The sequence below is a fragment of the Penaeus monodon genome, chromosome 35, assembly GCF_015228065.2.
Source record: "Penaeus monodon isolate SGIC_2016 chromosome 35, NSTDA_Pmon_1, whole genome shotgun sequence".
NCBI lineage: Eukaryota > Metazoa > Arthropoda > Malacostraca > Decapoda > Penaeidae > Penaeus > Penaeus monodon.
This window is the reverse complement of record NC_051420.1, coordinates 14,163,497-14,180,996: the sequence shown is the minus strand read 5'-3', so window position 1 is coordinate 14,180,996 and position 17,500 is coordinate 14,163,497. Positions and strand designations below refer to the sequence as shown.

The window sequence follows — 17,500 nt, the reverse complement described above, 5'->3', positions numbered from 1 at the left end:
AGGTCTACTTATCTCACCTGTTTACCTTTTTCTTTGTTTTTTAGAAATATTTACTCTTGTTTTACTGTTCACTGAGAATATCTCAACACGAGTCATATATTTAGATTTGAATATATTATTTGTATGGTCTACATAGTTATTTTAGATATTAACCTATTTTATATAATGACTTGGGCAGTGGCTGTCATTATGATAACTTTTATCTCCCTTCAGTATTTACCCATGGCACTGAATCTAGTCTTTGTCCCTTTGTCTTTTTCTGCCCATAACCTTGAATCTCCATCTCTTTGCCTCCTGCTGTCCTGAATTCTAGTTTTGTTCACTTTAGTTATAGAAGCGTTAATCATTTCATTTCTATCCTTTTTTTGGTTAGCAGGGCAGTGGCATGTATTTTGAGGAGTATGAATGGGGCAGCAAAGTGTCCCTTCTGTCCAGTAGCTTTTAGGTCACCCTTGGACAAGATATTCATCTGTTTGCCTCCTCTGCCAAGTACAACTTCAATGAAAATGAAGTGAACAATACTCTGAAGATATTTTGCTCTTTATATGTTCATTTGCCACAGCACTGAGATTGATTATGGCAAGTTTGAAAGTTTGAGCATATTCATTTATGCAATGTCCATTATATAGATAATACATGTATAGTTACGAACATCATTTTGTGGTAAACTAATCTATTTGGACAAGGTAAATCCTGCAGGGTGACTTCCCCTACTGAGAAAATGAATATGGCGATGATTCTTTAACTCTCATCTTGTTTGCACAGCTGTAGAGCCTCAGGTAACAAGTATAATAGGAGGAATAAACTATTCTTTTTCCTAATATATCAAACATTTGGATCATGCGTGAGAGCCTTAATGAGAGCCTCTGATTGAGATGTCGCTCCCAGTTGTTCAGTATTTGTTTTCCAGTTGGAATTTCCTAATTACCAACATGTGACTATATGATTCAGTAATATGTCTTGCACTTTGGTAGGATTTCTGTTTTAGAGATGAAAGGCAATTACTGCTGAGCAAGTTTCATCAATACATTTCTGACCTTGTTTGGCTTGTTTTCCACTAGTGTAGATTTAGCTTGGTCTTGTTTTGGTTGGAAAGATCATCTGCAGTCAAATACTCACATCATGAACACTGGATGACTCATCATTTTCAAACTACAGACATAAATGTTCATTTCTTTATTGTTAAAATATGACTAATTATAGTAAATAAATGTTGATTATTATTACCAATATTCAAATAACGGATGAGTGAAATTTTAAATTGATAAAGACTGAGGGCTGATGACCTTGAAGGGTCAAGTTTCATGGGTAGATTATCAATAATTTCCCTCATTGTCTTAGTATTTCAGTATCCCTCATGATATCATAATGTCATTAATAATAATATCACTATCGATATTTCTACCTGGGGAAAAAAATTTTTTTCCACAAAATTCAAGGAAAGAGAATCAGGTGAGGTCCTTGGGCTGAACTACGAAGCCATCACAAAACAATACAGTGACAGTACATAAAACTGCAACCATGGGGTTTTAAAACAATTAGCTTTATTGCACAAAACTCAAAAAAGGGTAGTGCCAAAACTAACACACAAAGCTACAACGTCCCCGCTAATTCCCTGTTTACTACATAGGTTGGATATTCTTTTCCTACCATTCCCTTTTCAAGAGCTACCACATGTAGACTTATGTCAGAAGCTCATTTCACTCAAACTACTTATCGTCACTCAAAACTGCTTACATGTTACTACAAAAAGTTCCATCTTGTATCCAGGATCTTATGCTTAAATAATTTTCGTTATTTGAAATTACTATGGTATTATATATGAAGTTTTCAGATCAATTTAAGTAATCTTAAGCAAATTAAAATACATTAAATAACTGGCAGTTTCAACTTATCAGGGTTATTTGCTGCTTATAGAGGTATGTCAAACCCTTATCCCAACTAAAACATAACTGAAGAACTTCCTATGGTGCAGTATAAAATAACATCCTCTATTGACTATTAGCTGGAATCTTTTTAACACAGACATTATAAGCTCAAACAATCCTTAACAGTACTGAGAAATCCTGTAACTCATTGCCATAATTCAAAGCATACAGTCAATTCGGTTTTAAAAGATTTCCCTAAGTGGTGCAGCTCGTGAGATGTGCTGGCATCTACATGTGCTTAGTGAATATTTGAATGGACACAAGACAGATAGCAGTATAGAGGAAAGCTTATGGCATAAATACCTTATTCTTAATATTGTTACCATTGTCTTTCTGATAATCTTTAAAAAAAAATATAAAAAGGGGTACATGAAAACTTAAACTTTTTTGGATATATTACTTACAGTCAGTTTAATTTGTCAATTTCTAAAAAGGACTCTTAAACTAAATCATGAGCAAATTATTAATTATACTATCTGTGAATTTTGAAAAAAACTATATTATGCAGCAATATCCCAAACTCATGTAATACAATACAATAATCATCTTGATTCACTTTCATAAAATACTCACCATACCAAAGTCTCCTTAATAAAAACCTTGCATCTGTTTTACATATTTACAGCTTTTGAACATCATTTAATAATTTTGAGGTGAAGATGTTCTTGGCTAACAAAAATTAATTTTGAAAAACCCTACCTTCCTATTTTTTATCACAATCTAAGTGCAAATGCAGGCATGAGTCTGCTGAAACCTCATCAGTTCCATTAAAATTAATACTGACATGCACCATTACAGGGCGCAAACAGAGAAGGGATATAGGATGGGAAAAAGATCTTTACCGAAAATTCTCGCCCTTGGAGGCATGGGATGGATACTCAATCACTCTGAGCCTCCAATACTCATGTACAACTGTCTGTTCCTTCACCTGGTCTCTTAAGTTTCCCTCTCCTGTGCTGCTATTTGCCATTGCTCGGGGTACTGGAGCCAAGGTGCTGGCACATGCCTCCTCACCCGGGTCAGTGAAAAAGAAACAAATAATAATAAAAATAATATAATAAAATAAGTAAAACAAATAACAATCATTATTCACTATCACATGTTTGGTAAGAAATGATACCTACTATCTGTCTTTTTACAGACGGTCATTAGCTCATACTTTCTTTATAATCATACATGGTGGCTTACTATAGAACTATCATTTAGTATGATATAATAACAACAATAAAGAGGCCGAAAGGCAGCTCTTTCTGATTCTTCCTGAATATATGTAAACACATAGTGACCCCTAATATTTAACTAGACTTCTCAGTAAATTTCATTACCTGTTCCTTTAGCTGTTGAGCAATTTTCTGTAGAGTAAGGTCAGTGGCCCCAAGACTTGGTGTCAAACTCAAACAGTCCATCTTCTAATACTTTGCTCCCTCACAATACATGTATATAAACCTGAAAAAGAATCAAAATAACATCATCAGTGACATGCTCTCTGTAAACAGAAGATACAAATTGCATACTTTACTAAATTCTATCATATACTTATATTTGACTTTAAAATAGCTGATGTACAACAAGCTCATTTTCTACTTTAATATTCCCACCTGCTGTAAAAAAAAAGTAACATTAATAGATTAACACAGAACTTCCATGCCTTACTTCTGTCCATCGGGAGAGTTGACACAACAACATCACCGAGTCGGACAGCTTGTTGTAATCTGTGTAGTGTGGAACTCCTCCTGCCGTTCCCACAAGGAAACATAGTCCACTTTCTGGAAAGTCCCTGTGATCACAGTGGATAAAGAGAATAAAGTGTTTATCCCTGTAGGCTTGACATCGAAATGTGCTATGATGATGAACTTGATAAATGCACATTGCAAATTAATGTTTTATAAGTCACTGGCTGTACAAAGTCACCAGTGAAAAGGACTTTTCACTGCACTGCAACACCAGTCCAAAACTTATACAAGGGAAATAAACCTCACTAAAAATTCTAAAAAGTAGTTGATAAAAAAGAGAAGAAGAACCAGATTTGAAGAAACAAGATGTGAGAAAGATCAAAGAAGGAAAAATATAACAAAAAGAAAAGAAGAAGAAGAAAAAAAAAGATTAGAAGAGAACAATGAGCAAATGTGAATTAACAAAACAATAAATGACCATTCAAATATTACAATTCATAGCACATACCAGTCAACCGGTCTTGTGTTTCCAGCAGCAATGGAGGCTGACGATCACGACCGACTGTGGGATTTGGTGCACACAACCCTGTGTGCTCCGATGTTACCTAGTGTGTAAGATGTACTCTCCCTGAAACATTCAATGCAATAGTCACTACTTAAGTAACGTATGATGCATTGCAAACACAGCAGGAAATAGTATTACACAACAAAAAATTCTTTTTAAAATGCTTATTTCATATCCAAATTGTGAAGTGTCTAGTGCTAAATGATATATGTTTTCTGATCTGATAAAGTAATAAAGTGATTTTATAATTGAAATTTACTTATGCTTGTAATCTTCATATATTGAAATTCGAAAATGGATTTTTTCTATTTATAATCTCTAAAAGACATTACAGGTTAACATAGATATAGAACAAACAAGGGGTAACAACTGAAGTAAATGTAAAACCACACGAAAAGGCACTTCTAACAAAAGCATAAAACTGTGTTTCACAAAGAAACTTGAACACATTAGGATTAGATGAATAATGATTTTGTTATACATATGGAAATAATGAATTTTTCTAGTAGTACTCACCGTTCTTCCGCAAATATAAATATTTCTAAATATACATTTTCACTCTTGCCTTTATGAAACTGAATATGTATATGACTCAAAATTATATCCTGTATTTCTAAAACTAGATAATATATACATGATATATACATTTTTCACTTTGTTATATTTTTTTATTTAATTTTCTATCTATTTCCTTTAATTACTTTTTGTATTCCCTTTTACAAAACAGTCATAATTAATTCAAAGCATTGTTCAGTGTTCAAAACATTGCCATAATGATAAAAATTAACAAAATATACTTCTCTGAAGTCTATTATTAATAAAAAAAATGAAAGACAATAATAAAAAAAATAAAAAGATTAAATACAGTGCTAATTTTTCTATAAAAAAAATAATATGAGAGCGTGACTGTCTTTCACTCTTGACATATAAAGAATATCATAGATCTTGTTAGCCAACTAAAAATAAGACTCGAAAGCAAAAGAAAGTGCTGATGAATATCAGTAAATAGAAAAAAATTGCAAAGATTCTTCATAAAGTCAAGCAGTTGCAAGCAAAACACAGAGGAGGGCAGGGCAACAGGCTATTGTAAACCATCTTTCCACTGAATGTGTATATATATGAATGTACATGGTGCTTCTGCTGCTCATAATCCCATAGTATGAGCAAGAAAACAAATGCCATGCATATCTGTGTTGTAAAATGTCGGTCCTGCTCCTCTGCCATTCATGATTTTATTTGTAGTTGAGAGAAAAAAAAGCAAAAAGAAGGAAAGGAAAAGAAAAATCACACCACAGAAAAATATTCACAAAAAGGCAAATAACTCTGGACTTTTTAATCCAATAAAATATATGCACTTGTCGTAATCATACTAACCCAAAAGCATTGAAAGATTTTTACTGCTTAGTTTCTTCTCTATTTTTTAAAATTCTTTCTTACAGTTTTTATCTCTTTTACTTATTCATCTATTTATTTATGTATCTACTTATTTATCTTTTCGTTTTTACTCCTGCGTGCAGGTTATGCACTTGTTGTCTTAGGACCTCAGCACGTGGACAAAATATAGCAAGTCATCTTAACCTATCCTGAACAAGAATCTCTAAACTTTCTTTAGACAGGACAACCATTGTTTATTTTAAAGGAAACAGAATTGGGAAAAAAAGTATGGAGTTCATACAGAAAGTAAAAACAGAGTAAAATAAAAACAGATATAATATTATGTGTAATGCATATACATACATACACACTAATATATATATATAAATATATAGAATATATATATATATATATATATATATATATTATATATATATATATATATATATAAAAATTATTTTTAATATATATATGTGTTTTATATATTCAAAAACTATTATATCTGTTTTTTTTTACTCTGTTTTTCACTTTTCTGTATGAACTCATACTTTTTTTTCCCAATTCCTGTTTCCATAAATCAACAATGGTTGTCCTGTCTAAAGAAGTTTAGAGATTCTTGTTCAGGAGTAGGTAAGATGACTTGCTATATTTTGTCCACGTGCCTGATGGTCCTAAGGACAACAAGTGCATAACCCTGCACGACAGGAGAAAAAGAAAAGATAAATAAGTAGATAAATAAATAATAGATGAATAAGTAAAATGAGATAAAAACTGTAAAAAGAATTTAAAATAGAGGAAGAACTAAGCAAAACATCTTTCAATGCATTTCGTAGTCTGATTACGACAAGTGCCATATATGTCTATTAGGGATTAAATAAGTCCAGAGGTTATTTGCCCTTTTGTGAATATTTTCTGTGGGTGTATTTTTTCTTTTCTATTCCTTTCTTTTTGCTTTTTTTTCTTCTCTCAACTACAAATAAAATCATGAATGCAGAGGACAGGACCGACATATACAACACAGATATGGCATGGCTTTGTTTTCTTGCTCATAATATGGATTATAGCATCAGAAGCACACATGTACATTCATAATATAACACATTCAGTGGAAAGATGTTACAATAGCCTGTTGCCCTGCATGCTCTCTCTGTTGTTTTGCTTGCAACTTGCTTGACTTTATGAAGAATCTTTGCAAGTTTTTTCTATTTACTATCATTCTCAGCACTTTCTTTTGCTTTCGAGTTTGTATTTTTAGTTGGCTAACAAGATCTATATATTTTATTATAATGTCAAGAGTGAAAGAAGTATACGCTCTCATATTATTTTGTTATAGAAAACATTAGCACTGTTATTTAATCTTTTTATTTTATTGTTTTGATTCCATTAGTCTTTTCATTTTTTTTATTATACTGTAATAGACTTCAGAGAAATATTTTGTGTAAATTTTTCATTATGGCAATGTTTTTTGAACACTGAACAATGCTTGAATTAATTATGACTGTTTTTGTAAAAGGTAATACAAAAAGTATTAAAGGAAATAGATAGAAAATTAAATAAAAAAATATAACAAGTGAAAATGTATATATCAATGTATATCTTATCTATGTTTTAGAATATACAGGATATAATTTTGAAATCATATACATTATCATGTTTCATAAGGCAAAGAGTGAAAATTTTATTTAGAATATTTATATTTGCGGAAGACGGTGAGTACTACTAGAATAATTTCATTATTTTTCCATATGTATAACAAATCATTATTCATCTAATCCTAATGTGTTGCAAGTTTTCTTTGTGAAAACACAGTTTATGCTTTTGTTAGAATTGCCTTTTCGTGTGTGTTTTACATTTACATTCAGTGTTGTTAACCCTTGTTTGTTCTATATCTATGTTAACCTGTAATGTTCTTTAGAGATATAAATAGAAAAAATCACATTTTCGATATTCATATATATATAAGATTACAAGGCATAAGTAAGATTTCAAATTATTTAAATCACTTATTACTTTATCAATCAGAAACATTATCATTTAGCACTAGACACTTCACAATTCTGATATGAAATAAGCATTTTAAAAAGATTTTTTGTTGTGTATAAACTAGTCCTGCTTTTTTGCAATGCATCATACTGTTTCTTTAAGTATGACTTATTGCAGAATGTTTCAGGGGAGAGTTACATCTACACACAGTAACATCGGAGCACACAGGGTTGTGTGCACCAAACTCCCACAGGGTCGTGATCGGTCAGCCTCCATTGCTCTGGAAACACAACGCACGTTGCTTGGTATGTGCTAAGATGTAATATTTGAATGGTCTATTTATTGTTTTGTTAATCACATTTGCTCATTGTTCTCTCCTTATATCTTTTTTTTTCTGTCTTCTTCTTTTTCTTTTATATCTACTTCTTTCCTTCTTTTGATCTTTTCTCACATCTTGTTTCTTCAAATTCTGGTTACTTTCTTCCTTCTTTTTTATTCAACTTCACTTTTTAGAATTTTTATGAGTGTTATTTACCTTTGTATAAGTTTTGGACTGGTGTTGCAGTGCATGAAAAGTCCCTTTTCACTGTGAGCTTTGTACAGCCATGACTTATACAATAAACATTAATTTTGCAATTGTGCAGTATCAAGTTCAGCAATCATAGCACAATTCAGATGTCAAGCCCTACATGGGATAAAAACTTTATTCTCTGTATCCCCTGTGATCACAGGGACTTTCCAGAAAGTGGACTTGTTTTCCTTGTGGGAACGGCAGGAGGAGTTCCACACTACACAGATTACAAGCATGTCCGACTCGGTGATGTTGTTGTGTCAACTCCTCCGATGGACAGAAGTAAGGCATGGAAGTTCTGTGTTTAATCTTATTTCATGTTACTTTTTTTTTACAGCATGGTGGGAATATTAAAGTAAACTGAGCATTGGTAGTCATCAGCATTCTTTTAAGGCAAATTAAGTATATGATAGAATTTAGTAAAAGTATGCAATTGTATCTTCTGTTTACAGAGAATAGCCATAGTATGTTATTTTGATTCTTTTTCAGGTTTATATACATGGTATTGTGAGGGAGCAAGTATTGAAGATGGACTGTTTGAGTTTGACACCAAATCTTGGGCCACCTGACCTTACTCTACAGAAATTGCTCAACAGCTAAGGACAGGTAATGTAATTTACTGAGATAGTCCTAGTTAAATATTAGGGGTCACTATGTTTACATATATATCAGGAAGAATCAGAAGAGCCTGCCTTTTCTGGCCATCATTATTGTTGTTTTACTATCATTACTAATAATGATAGTTCTATAGTAAGCCACATGTATGTTATAAAGTAAAGTATGAGCTAATGACAGTCATTGTAACAGAAGCAGTATAGTGGTATTTCATTTTTCTTACCAACACATTGTGATAGTGAATAATGATTGTTATTGTTTTACTTATTATATTATTAATTTTTTATTATTATTTTTCTTTTTCACTGACCCAGTCAGGGAGAGGCATGTGGCCCCAGCACCTTGCTCCAGTACATGTCCGAAGGCAATGGCAAAATTTGCAGCACAGGAGATGGCTTTAAGAGACCAGGTGAAGGAACAGACAAGTTGTACAAGTATGGAGGCTCAACGTGATTGAGGTATCCATCCATGCCTCCGAAGGGCCGAGAATGTCAGGTAAAGATCTTTTTCCCATCCTATATCCCTTCTCTGTTGCTGCCCTGTATGGTGCATTCAGTATTAATTTTTAATGGAACTGATGAGGTTTCAGCAGACTCATGCCTGCATTTGCACTTAAATTGTGATAAAAAATAGGAAGGTAGGGTTTTTCAAATTAATTTTTGTTGCACAAACACATCTTCACTCAAATTTAATGATTGTTCAAAAGCTGTAAATATGTAAAACAGATGCAGTTGTTATAAGGACATTGGTATGGTTATATTTAATGAAAGTGAATCAGATGATTTATTGTATTTACTTAATGAGTTTGGGATATTGCTGCATATATAGTATTTTTCAAATATCACAGGATAGTATGAAGTATAATTTGCTCATGATTTTAAGTTTTAGAGTCCTTTTTGAAATTGCAATTAAACTGACTGTAAGTATATATCCAAAAAGTTTTAAGTTTCATGTACCCCCTTTTTTATATTTATTCTTAAAGATTATCAGACAGACAAGGATAAGCCAATATTAAGAATAAGGTATTTATGCCATAAGCTTTTCCTCTATACTGCTATCTGTGCTTGTGTCCATCACAATATTCACTAGCCACATGTTTGATGCCAGCACTCTCACGAGCTGCACCACTTACAGTAAATCTTTTTAAACCTGAATTGACTGGTGTTAGCTTTGTATTATGGCAAGAGTTACAGGATTTCTTCAGTACTGTTAATGGAATTGCTGAGCTTTATAATGTCTGTGTTTAAGAACAAGATTCCAGCTAATATCAATAGAGGATGTTATTTTATACTGCACCATAGGAAGTGTCTTTCAGTTATGTTTTCAGGTTGGGATAAGGGTTTGACATACCTTCTATAAGCCAGCCCAAAATAACCCCTGATAAGTTTAAACTGCCGTAATTTCTAATTGGTATTTTTAATTTGCTTAAGATTACTAAATTGATCTGAAACTTCATATATATTACACCATACGATTTCAAATAACGAAAATTCTTTAATGCATAATCCTGGATACAAGATGGAACTTATTTTGTAGTAAACATGTAAGCAGTTTGAGTGACGATAAGTAGTTTGAGTGAAAGTGATGCTTCTGACATAAGTCTACATGTTTGTTAGCTCTTGATAAAGGGAATGGTAGGAAAGAATATCCCAAATGCCCTATGGTAAACAAAAGGAATTAGCAGGGCTGTATGCTTTTTGTGTTAGTTTTGGCACTCCCCTTTCTTGAGTTTTGTGCACATAAAGCTAATGTGTTAACCCATTGGTTGCATTTTATGTACTGTCCACTGTATTGTTTTTGTGATGCTTCGTAAGTACTCAGTCACAAGGACCTCACCTATTTCTCTGTTCCTGAATTTGTGGGAAATTAAATTTTTCCGAGTGCTTAAAATCGATGCGATATTATTATTAATGACATTATGTTAATCATGATGATACTGAAATACTAACGACAATGAGGGAAATTATTTCTGAATAATCACCCATGAACTGACCTTCCAAGGTCATCAGCCCTCAGTCTTTATCATTTAAAATTTCACTCATCCGTTTTTGAATATTGGTATAATAATCACATTTATTACTAATTTATATAGTCATATTTTTACAATAAAGAAGAAACATTTAGGTCTGTAGTTTGGAAAATGATGGAGTCATCCAGTTGCTTGCATGATGTGAGTTGACTGCAGATGATACCTTTCCCAATCCAAACAAGACCAATGCTAAATCTACACTAGAGAAAACAAGCCAAACAAGGTCAGAAATGTACTTGATGAACTTGCTTCAGCAGTAATTGCCATTTTCATCTCTAAACAGATCTACCAAAGTGCAAGACATATTACGAATCATATGTCACATGTGGTAATTAGGAAATTCAGCAACTGGAGAACAAATCAACTGGAACAACTGGGAGCTTTTTCTCTCATCAGAGGCTCTCATTAATGGCTTTCACGCATGTCCAAATGTTTGATATATTAGGAAGAATATTGTTTATTCCTCCTATTATTGTTTCCCTGCAGCTCTATCAGCTGTGCAAACAGATGAGAGTTGAAGAATCTCGCATATTCATTTTCTCAGTAGGGAAGTCCACCCTGCAGGATTTCACCTACTGTCCAAAGAATTTTAGTTTTTACCACAAATTGTTCGTAATATACATGTATTATTATATAATGGCTTGCATAATTGATATGCTCAAACGTTCAAACTTGTCATAATCAATCTCAGTGCTGTGGCAAATGACATATAAAGAGCAAAATATCTTCAGAGTATTGTTCACTTCATTTTCATTGAATTGTACTTGGCAGAGGAGGCAAACAGATGAATATCTTGTCCAAGGGTGACCTCAAAAGCTACTGACAGAAGGGACACTTTGCTGCCCATTCATACTCCTCAAAATACATGCCACTGCCTGCTAACAAAAAAAGGATAGAAATGAAATGATTAACGCTTCTATAACTAAAGTGAACAAACTAGAATTCAGGACAGCAGGAGGCAAAATGGAATCAAGTTACGGCAGAAAAAGACAAAGGGACAAAGACTAGATTCAGTGCCATGGGTAAATACTGAAGGGAGATAAAGTTTCATATAATGACGCCACTCCTGCAAGTATTAATAAAATAGGTTAAAATCTAAAATAACTATGTAGACCATACAAATAATATATTCAAATCTAAATATATGACTCGTGTTGAGATATTCTCAGTGAACAGTAAAACAAGAGTAAATATTTAAAACAAGAAAAAGGTAACAGGTAGATAAGTAGACCTAATAATTGCTCTTTAGTGACTTATTGTGGAGCCATCTGTGTAAACACATTTGATAACTAAAATGCAGTAGACATGGCATGCATACAGCTAACTGTGACCATTGAGTTAATATATTAGTGAAGTGAATAGAACTGATTAAAGAGCTAAGCAATTAGTTGTGAATGAATGAGAAGGTAAATAGCCCAAATTGGGAGTGAGTGATGAGTTGCTGGGAGAATGATAAAGGGGTATATAAATTAGTGTAGTGTGTAGGTAAAGATGTTTGAGGTGGTGAGGAATAAGTGAAAAGAGATAGAAAAAAGAAAGAAAGAAGAAAAAAAGCTAATAAGCAGGATAAGAGAGGGGAGAAATGCTGAGATATATTTTCCTGACAATGTTTTCAAAGTGAGAACATAAAAGAAATTTTAACTGATATTGTAATTGAGAATGAGTACCTTCACACTGCAAGAGATATGTCAGTACATCTCTTGCACTGTGAAGATATTCATCCTCATTCATGCCTTTCCCCACACTGGTCATAATGAATAGTGTTCACCAAACAAATATGTGCAAAGGATTAAGAATTTCTTTTATGTTCTTCACTTTGAAAACATTGTCAGGAAAATATATCTCAGCATTTCTCCCCTCTCTTATTCCTGCTTATTAGCTTTTTTTCTTTCTTTCTTTCTTTTTTCTCTATCTCTTTTTCACTTATTCCTCACCACCTCAATACATCTTTACCCTACACACTCACTAATTTATATACCCCTTTACTCATTCTCCCAGCAACTCAATCACTCACTCACCAACTTGCTTATTTACCTTCTCATTCATTCACTAACTAATTTGCTTAGCTCTTTAATCAGTTCCTATTCACTTCACTAATATATTAACTCAATGGTCACAGTTAGCATGATATGCATGCCATGTCTACTGCATTTTAGTTTATCAAATGTGTTTACACAGATGGCTCCACAATAAGTCACTAAAGAGTCAATTATTAGGTCTACTTATCTCACCTGTTTACCTTTTTCTTTGTTTTTTAGAAATATTTACTCTTGTTTTACTGTTCACTGAGAATATCTCAACACGAGTCATATATTTAGATTTGAATATATTATTTGTATGGTCTACATAGTTATTTTAGATATTAACCTATTTTATATAATGACTTGGGCAGTGGCTGTCATTATGATAACTTTTATCTCCCTTCAGTATTTACCCATGGCACTGAATCTAGTCTTTGTCCCTTTGTCTTTTTCTGCCCGTAACCTTGAATCTCCATCTCTTTGCCTCCTGCTGTCCTGAATTCTAGTTTTGTTCACTTTAGTTATAGAAGCGTTAATCATTTCATTTCTATCCTTTTTTTGGTTAGCAGGGCAGTGGCATGTATTTTGAGGAGTATGAATGGGGCAGCAAAGTGTCCCTTCTGTCCAGTAGCTTTTAGGTCACCCTTGGACAAGATATTCATCTGTTTGCCTCCTCTGCCAAGTACAACTTCAATGAAAATGAAGTGAACAATACTCTGAAGATATTTTGCTCTTTATATGTTCATTTGCCACAGCACTGAGATTGATTATGGCAAGTTTGAAAGTTTGAGCATATTCATTTATGCAATGTCCATTATATAGATAATACATGTATAGTTACGAACATCATTTGTGGTAAAACTAAAATTCTTTGGACAGTAGGTGAAATCCTGCAGGGTGACTTCCCCTACTGAGAAAATGAATATGGCGAGATTCTTCAACTCTCATCTTGTTTGCACAGCTGATAGAGCCTGCAGGGGAAACAAGTATAAATAGGAGGAATAAACAATATTCTTCCTAATATATCAAACATTTGGATCATGCGTGAGAGCCATTAATGAGAGCCTCTGATGAGAGTCAGCTCCCAGTTGTTCCAGTTGATTTGTTCTTCCAGTTGCTGAATTTCCTAATTACCACATGTGACTATATGATTCAGTAATATGTCTTGCACTTTGGTAGATTTCTGTTTTAGAGATGAAAATGGCAATTACTGCTGAAGCAAGTTTCATCAAGTACATTTCTGACCTTGTTTGGCTTGTTTTCCTCTAGTGTAGATTTAGCATTGGTCTTGTTTTGGATTGGAAAGGTATCATCTGCAGTCAACTCACCATCATGCAAGCAACTGGATGACTCATCATTTTCCAAACTACAGACCATAAATGTTTCATTTCTTTATTGTAAAAATATGACTAATTATTAAGTAAATAAATGTTGATTATTATTACCAATATTCAAATAACGGATGAGTGAAATTTTAAATTGATAAAGACTGAGGGCTGATGACCTTGGAAGGGTCAAGTTTCATGGGTATGATTATTCAGAAATAATTTCCCTCATTGTCGTTAGTATTTCAGTATCATCATGATAATCATAATGTCATTAATAATAATATCACTATCGATATTTATAGCACTGGAAAAAATTTAATTTCCCACAAATTCAAGGAACAGAGAAATCAGGTGAGGTCCTTGGTGGCTGAGTACTTACGAAGCCATCACAAAACAATACAGTGGACAGTACATAAAACTGCAACCAATGGGTTAACACATTAGCTTTATGTGCACAAAACTCAAAGAAAGGGGAGTGCCAAAACTAACACAAAAGCATACAAGTCCCTGCTAATTCCCTGTTCTACCATAGGGCATTTGGGATATTCTTTTCCTACCATTCCCTTTATCCAAGAGCTACCAACATGTAGACTTATACCAGAAGCATCACTTTCACTCAAACTACTTATCGTCACTCAAACTGCTTACATGTTTACTACAAAATAAGTTCCATCTTGTATCCAGGATCTATGCATTAAAGAATTTTCGTTATTTGAAATTACGTATGGTGTATATATATATGAAGTTTTCAGATCAATTTAAGTAATCTTAAGCAAATTAAAAATACCAATTAGAAATTAACTGGCAGTTTCAACTTATCAGGGGGTTATTTTGGCTGGCTTATAGAAGGTATGTCAAACCCTTATCCCAACCTGAAAACATAACTGAAAGACACTTCCTATGGTGCAGTATAAAATAACATCCTCTATTGACTATTAGCTGGAATCTTGTTCTTAAACACAGACATTATAAAGCTCAGCAATTCCATTAACAGTACTGAAGAAATCCTGTAACTCTTGCCATAATTACAAAGCAATAACACCAGTCAATTCAGGTTTTAAAAGATTTCCCTGTAAGTGGTGCAGCTCGTTGAGATGTGCTGGCATCTACATGTGGCTAGTGAATATTGTGAATGGACACAAGCACAGATAGCAGTATAGAGGAAAAGCTTATGGCATAAATACCTTATTCTTAATATTGGCTTATCCATTGGTCTGTCTGATAATCTTTAAGAATAAAATATAAAAAAGGGGGTACATGAAAACTTAAACTTTTTTGGATATATTACTTACAGTCAGTTTAATTGTCAATTTCTAAAAAGGACTCTTAAGACTTAAAATCATGAGCAAATTATTACTTCATACTATCCTGTGAATATTTGAAAAATACTATATTATGCAGCAATATCCCAAACTCATGTAAGTACAATACAATAATCATCTTGATTCACTTTCATTAAATATACTACCATACCAATGTCTCCTTTATAACAATCCTTGCATCTGTTTTACATATTTACAGCTTTTGGACATCATTTAATAATTTGGAGGTGAAGATGTGCTTGTGCAACAAAAATTAATTTTGAAAAACCCTACCTTCCTATTTCTTATCACAATCTAAGTGCAAATGCAGGCATGAGTCTGCTGAAACCTCATCAGTTCCATTAAAAATTAATACTGAAATGCACCATTACAGGGCAGCAAAACAGAGAAGGGATATAGGATGGGAAAAAGATCTTTACCTGACATTCTCGGCCCCTTCGGGAGGCATGGGATGGGATACCTCAATCACGTCTGAGCCTCCAATACTCATGTACAACTTGTCTGTTCCTTCACCTGGTCTCTTAAAGTCCATCTCCTGTGCTGCTAATTTGCCATTGCCTTCGGACATGTACTGGAGCCAAGGTGCTGGGCCACATGCCTCCTCACCCTGGGGTCAGTGAAAAAGAAAACAAATAATAATAAAAATAATAATAATAATAATAAGTAAAACAAATAACAATCATTATTCACTATCACAATGTGTTGGTAAGAAAAATGAAATACCACTACTACTGCTTCTGTTACAATGACTGTCATTAGCTCATACTTTACTTTATAACATACATGGTGGCTTACTATAGAACTATCATTATTAGTAATGATAGTAATAACAACAATAATGATGGCCAGACAAGGCAGGCTCTTTCTGATTCTTCCTGATATATATGTAAACACATAGTGACCCCTAATATTTAACTAGGACTATCTCAGTAAATTACATTACCTGTTCCTTTAGCTGTTGAGCAATTTTCTGTAGAGTAAGGTCAGGTGGCCCCCAAGACTTGGTGTCAAACTCAAACAGTCCATCTTCTAATACCTTTGCTCCCTCACAATACATGTATATAAACCTGAAAAAGAATCAAAATAACATATCTATGGCTATCTCTCTGTAAAACAGAAGATACAAATTGCATACTTTTACTAAATTCTATCATATACTTATATTTGCCTTTAAAAGAATGCTGATGACTACAACAATGCTCAATTCTACTTTAATATTCCCACCTGCTGTAAAAAAAAAGTAACATGAAATAAGATTAAACACAGAACTTCCATGCCTTACTTCTGTCCATCGGGAGGAGTTGACACAACAACATCACCAAGTCGGACATGCTTGTTGTAATCTGTGTAGTGTGGAACTCCTCCTGCCGTTCCCACAAGGAAAACATAGTCCACTTTCTGGAAAGTCCCTGTGATCACAGGGGATACAGAGAATAAAGTGTTTATCCCATGTAGGGCTTGACATCTAACTGTGCTATGATGCTGAACTTGATACTGCACATTGCAAATTAATGTTTATTTATAAGTCACTGGCTGTACAAAGCTCACCAGTGAAAAGGGACTTTTCACTACACTGCAACAACAGTCCAAAACTTATACAAAGGTAAATAAACCTCACTAAAAATTCTAAAAAGTGAAGTTGAATAAAAAAAGAAGAAGAAAGTAACCAGAATTTGAAGAAACAAGATATGAGAAAAGATCAAAAGAAGGAAAGAAGTAGATATTAAAAAAGAAAAGAAGAAGAAGAAAAAAAAAGATAATAAGAGAGAGAACAAATGAGCAAATGTGAATTAACAAAACAATAAATAGACCATTCAAATATTAACAATTCTATAGCACATACCAAGCAACCGTGTCGTTGTGTTTCCAGCAGCAATGGAGGCTGACCGATCACGACCGACTGTGGGGAGTTTGGTGCACACAACCCTGTGTGCTCCGATGTTACCTAGTGTGTAGATGTTACTCTCCCCTGAAACATTCAATGCAATAAGTCACTACTTAAGTAACAGTATGATGCATTGCAAAAAACAGCAGGACTAGTTTATACACAACTAAAAATTCTTTTTAAAATGCTTATTTCATATCCAGAAT

General features: G+C 33.3%; 1 protein-coding gene across 1 annotated transcript in view; it reads right to left on the bottom strand.

Moving 5' to 3' along the window:
- LOC119595086 overlaps window positions 1–17,500 on the bottom strand; it is a gene marked incomplete in the record, with an annotated part of 55,371 nt that overhangs the window by 2,951 nt on the left and 34,920 nt on the right. Inside the window, 4 exon segments of the mRNA XM_037944230.1 lie at window positions 15,829–16,016; window positions 16,353–16,476; window positions 16,692–16,818; window positions 17,253–17,378. Of these exon segments, the coding sequence (XP_037800158.1) occupies window positions 15,829–16,016; window positions 16,353–16,476; window positions 16,692–16,818; window positions 17,253–17,378 (565 nt within the window).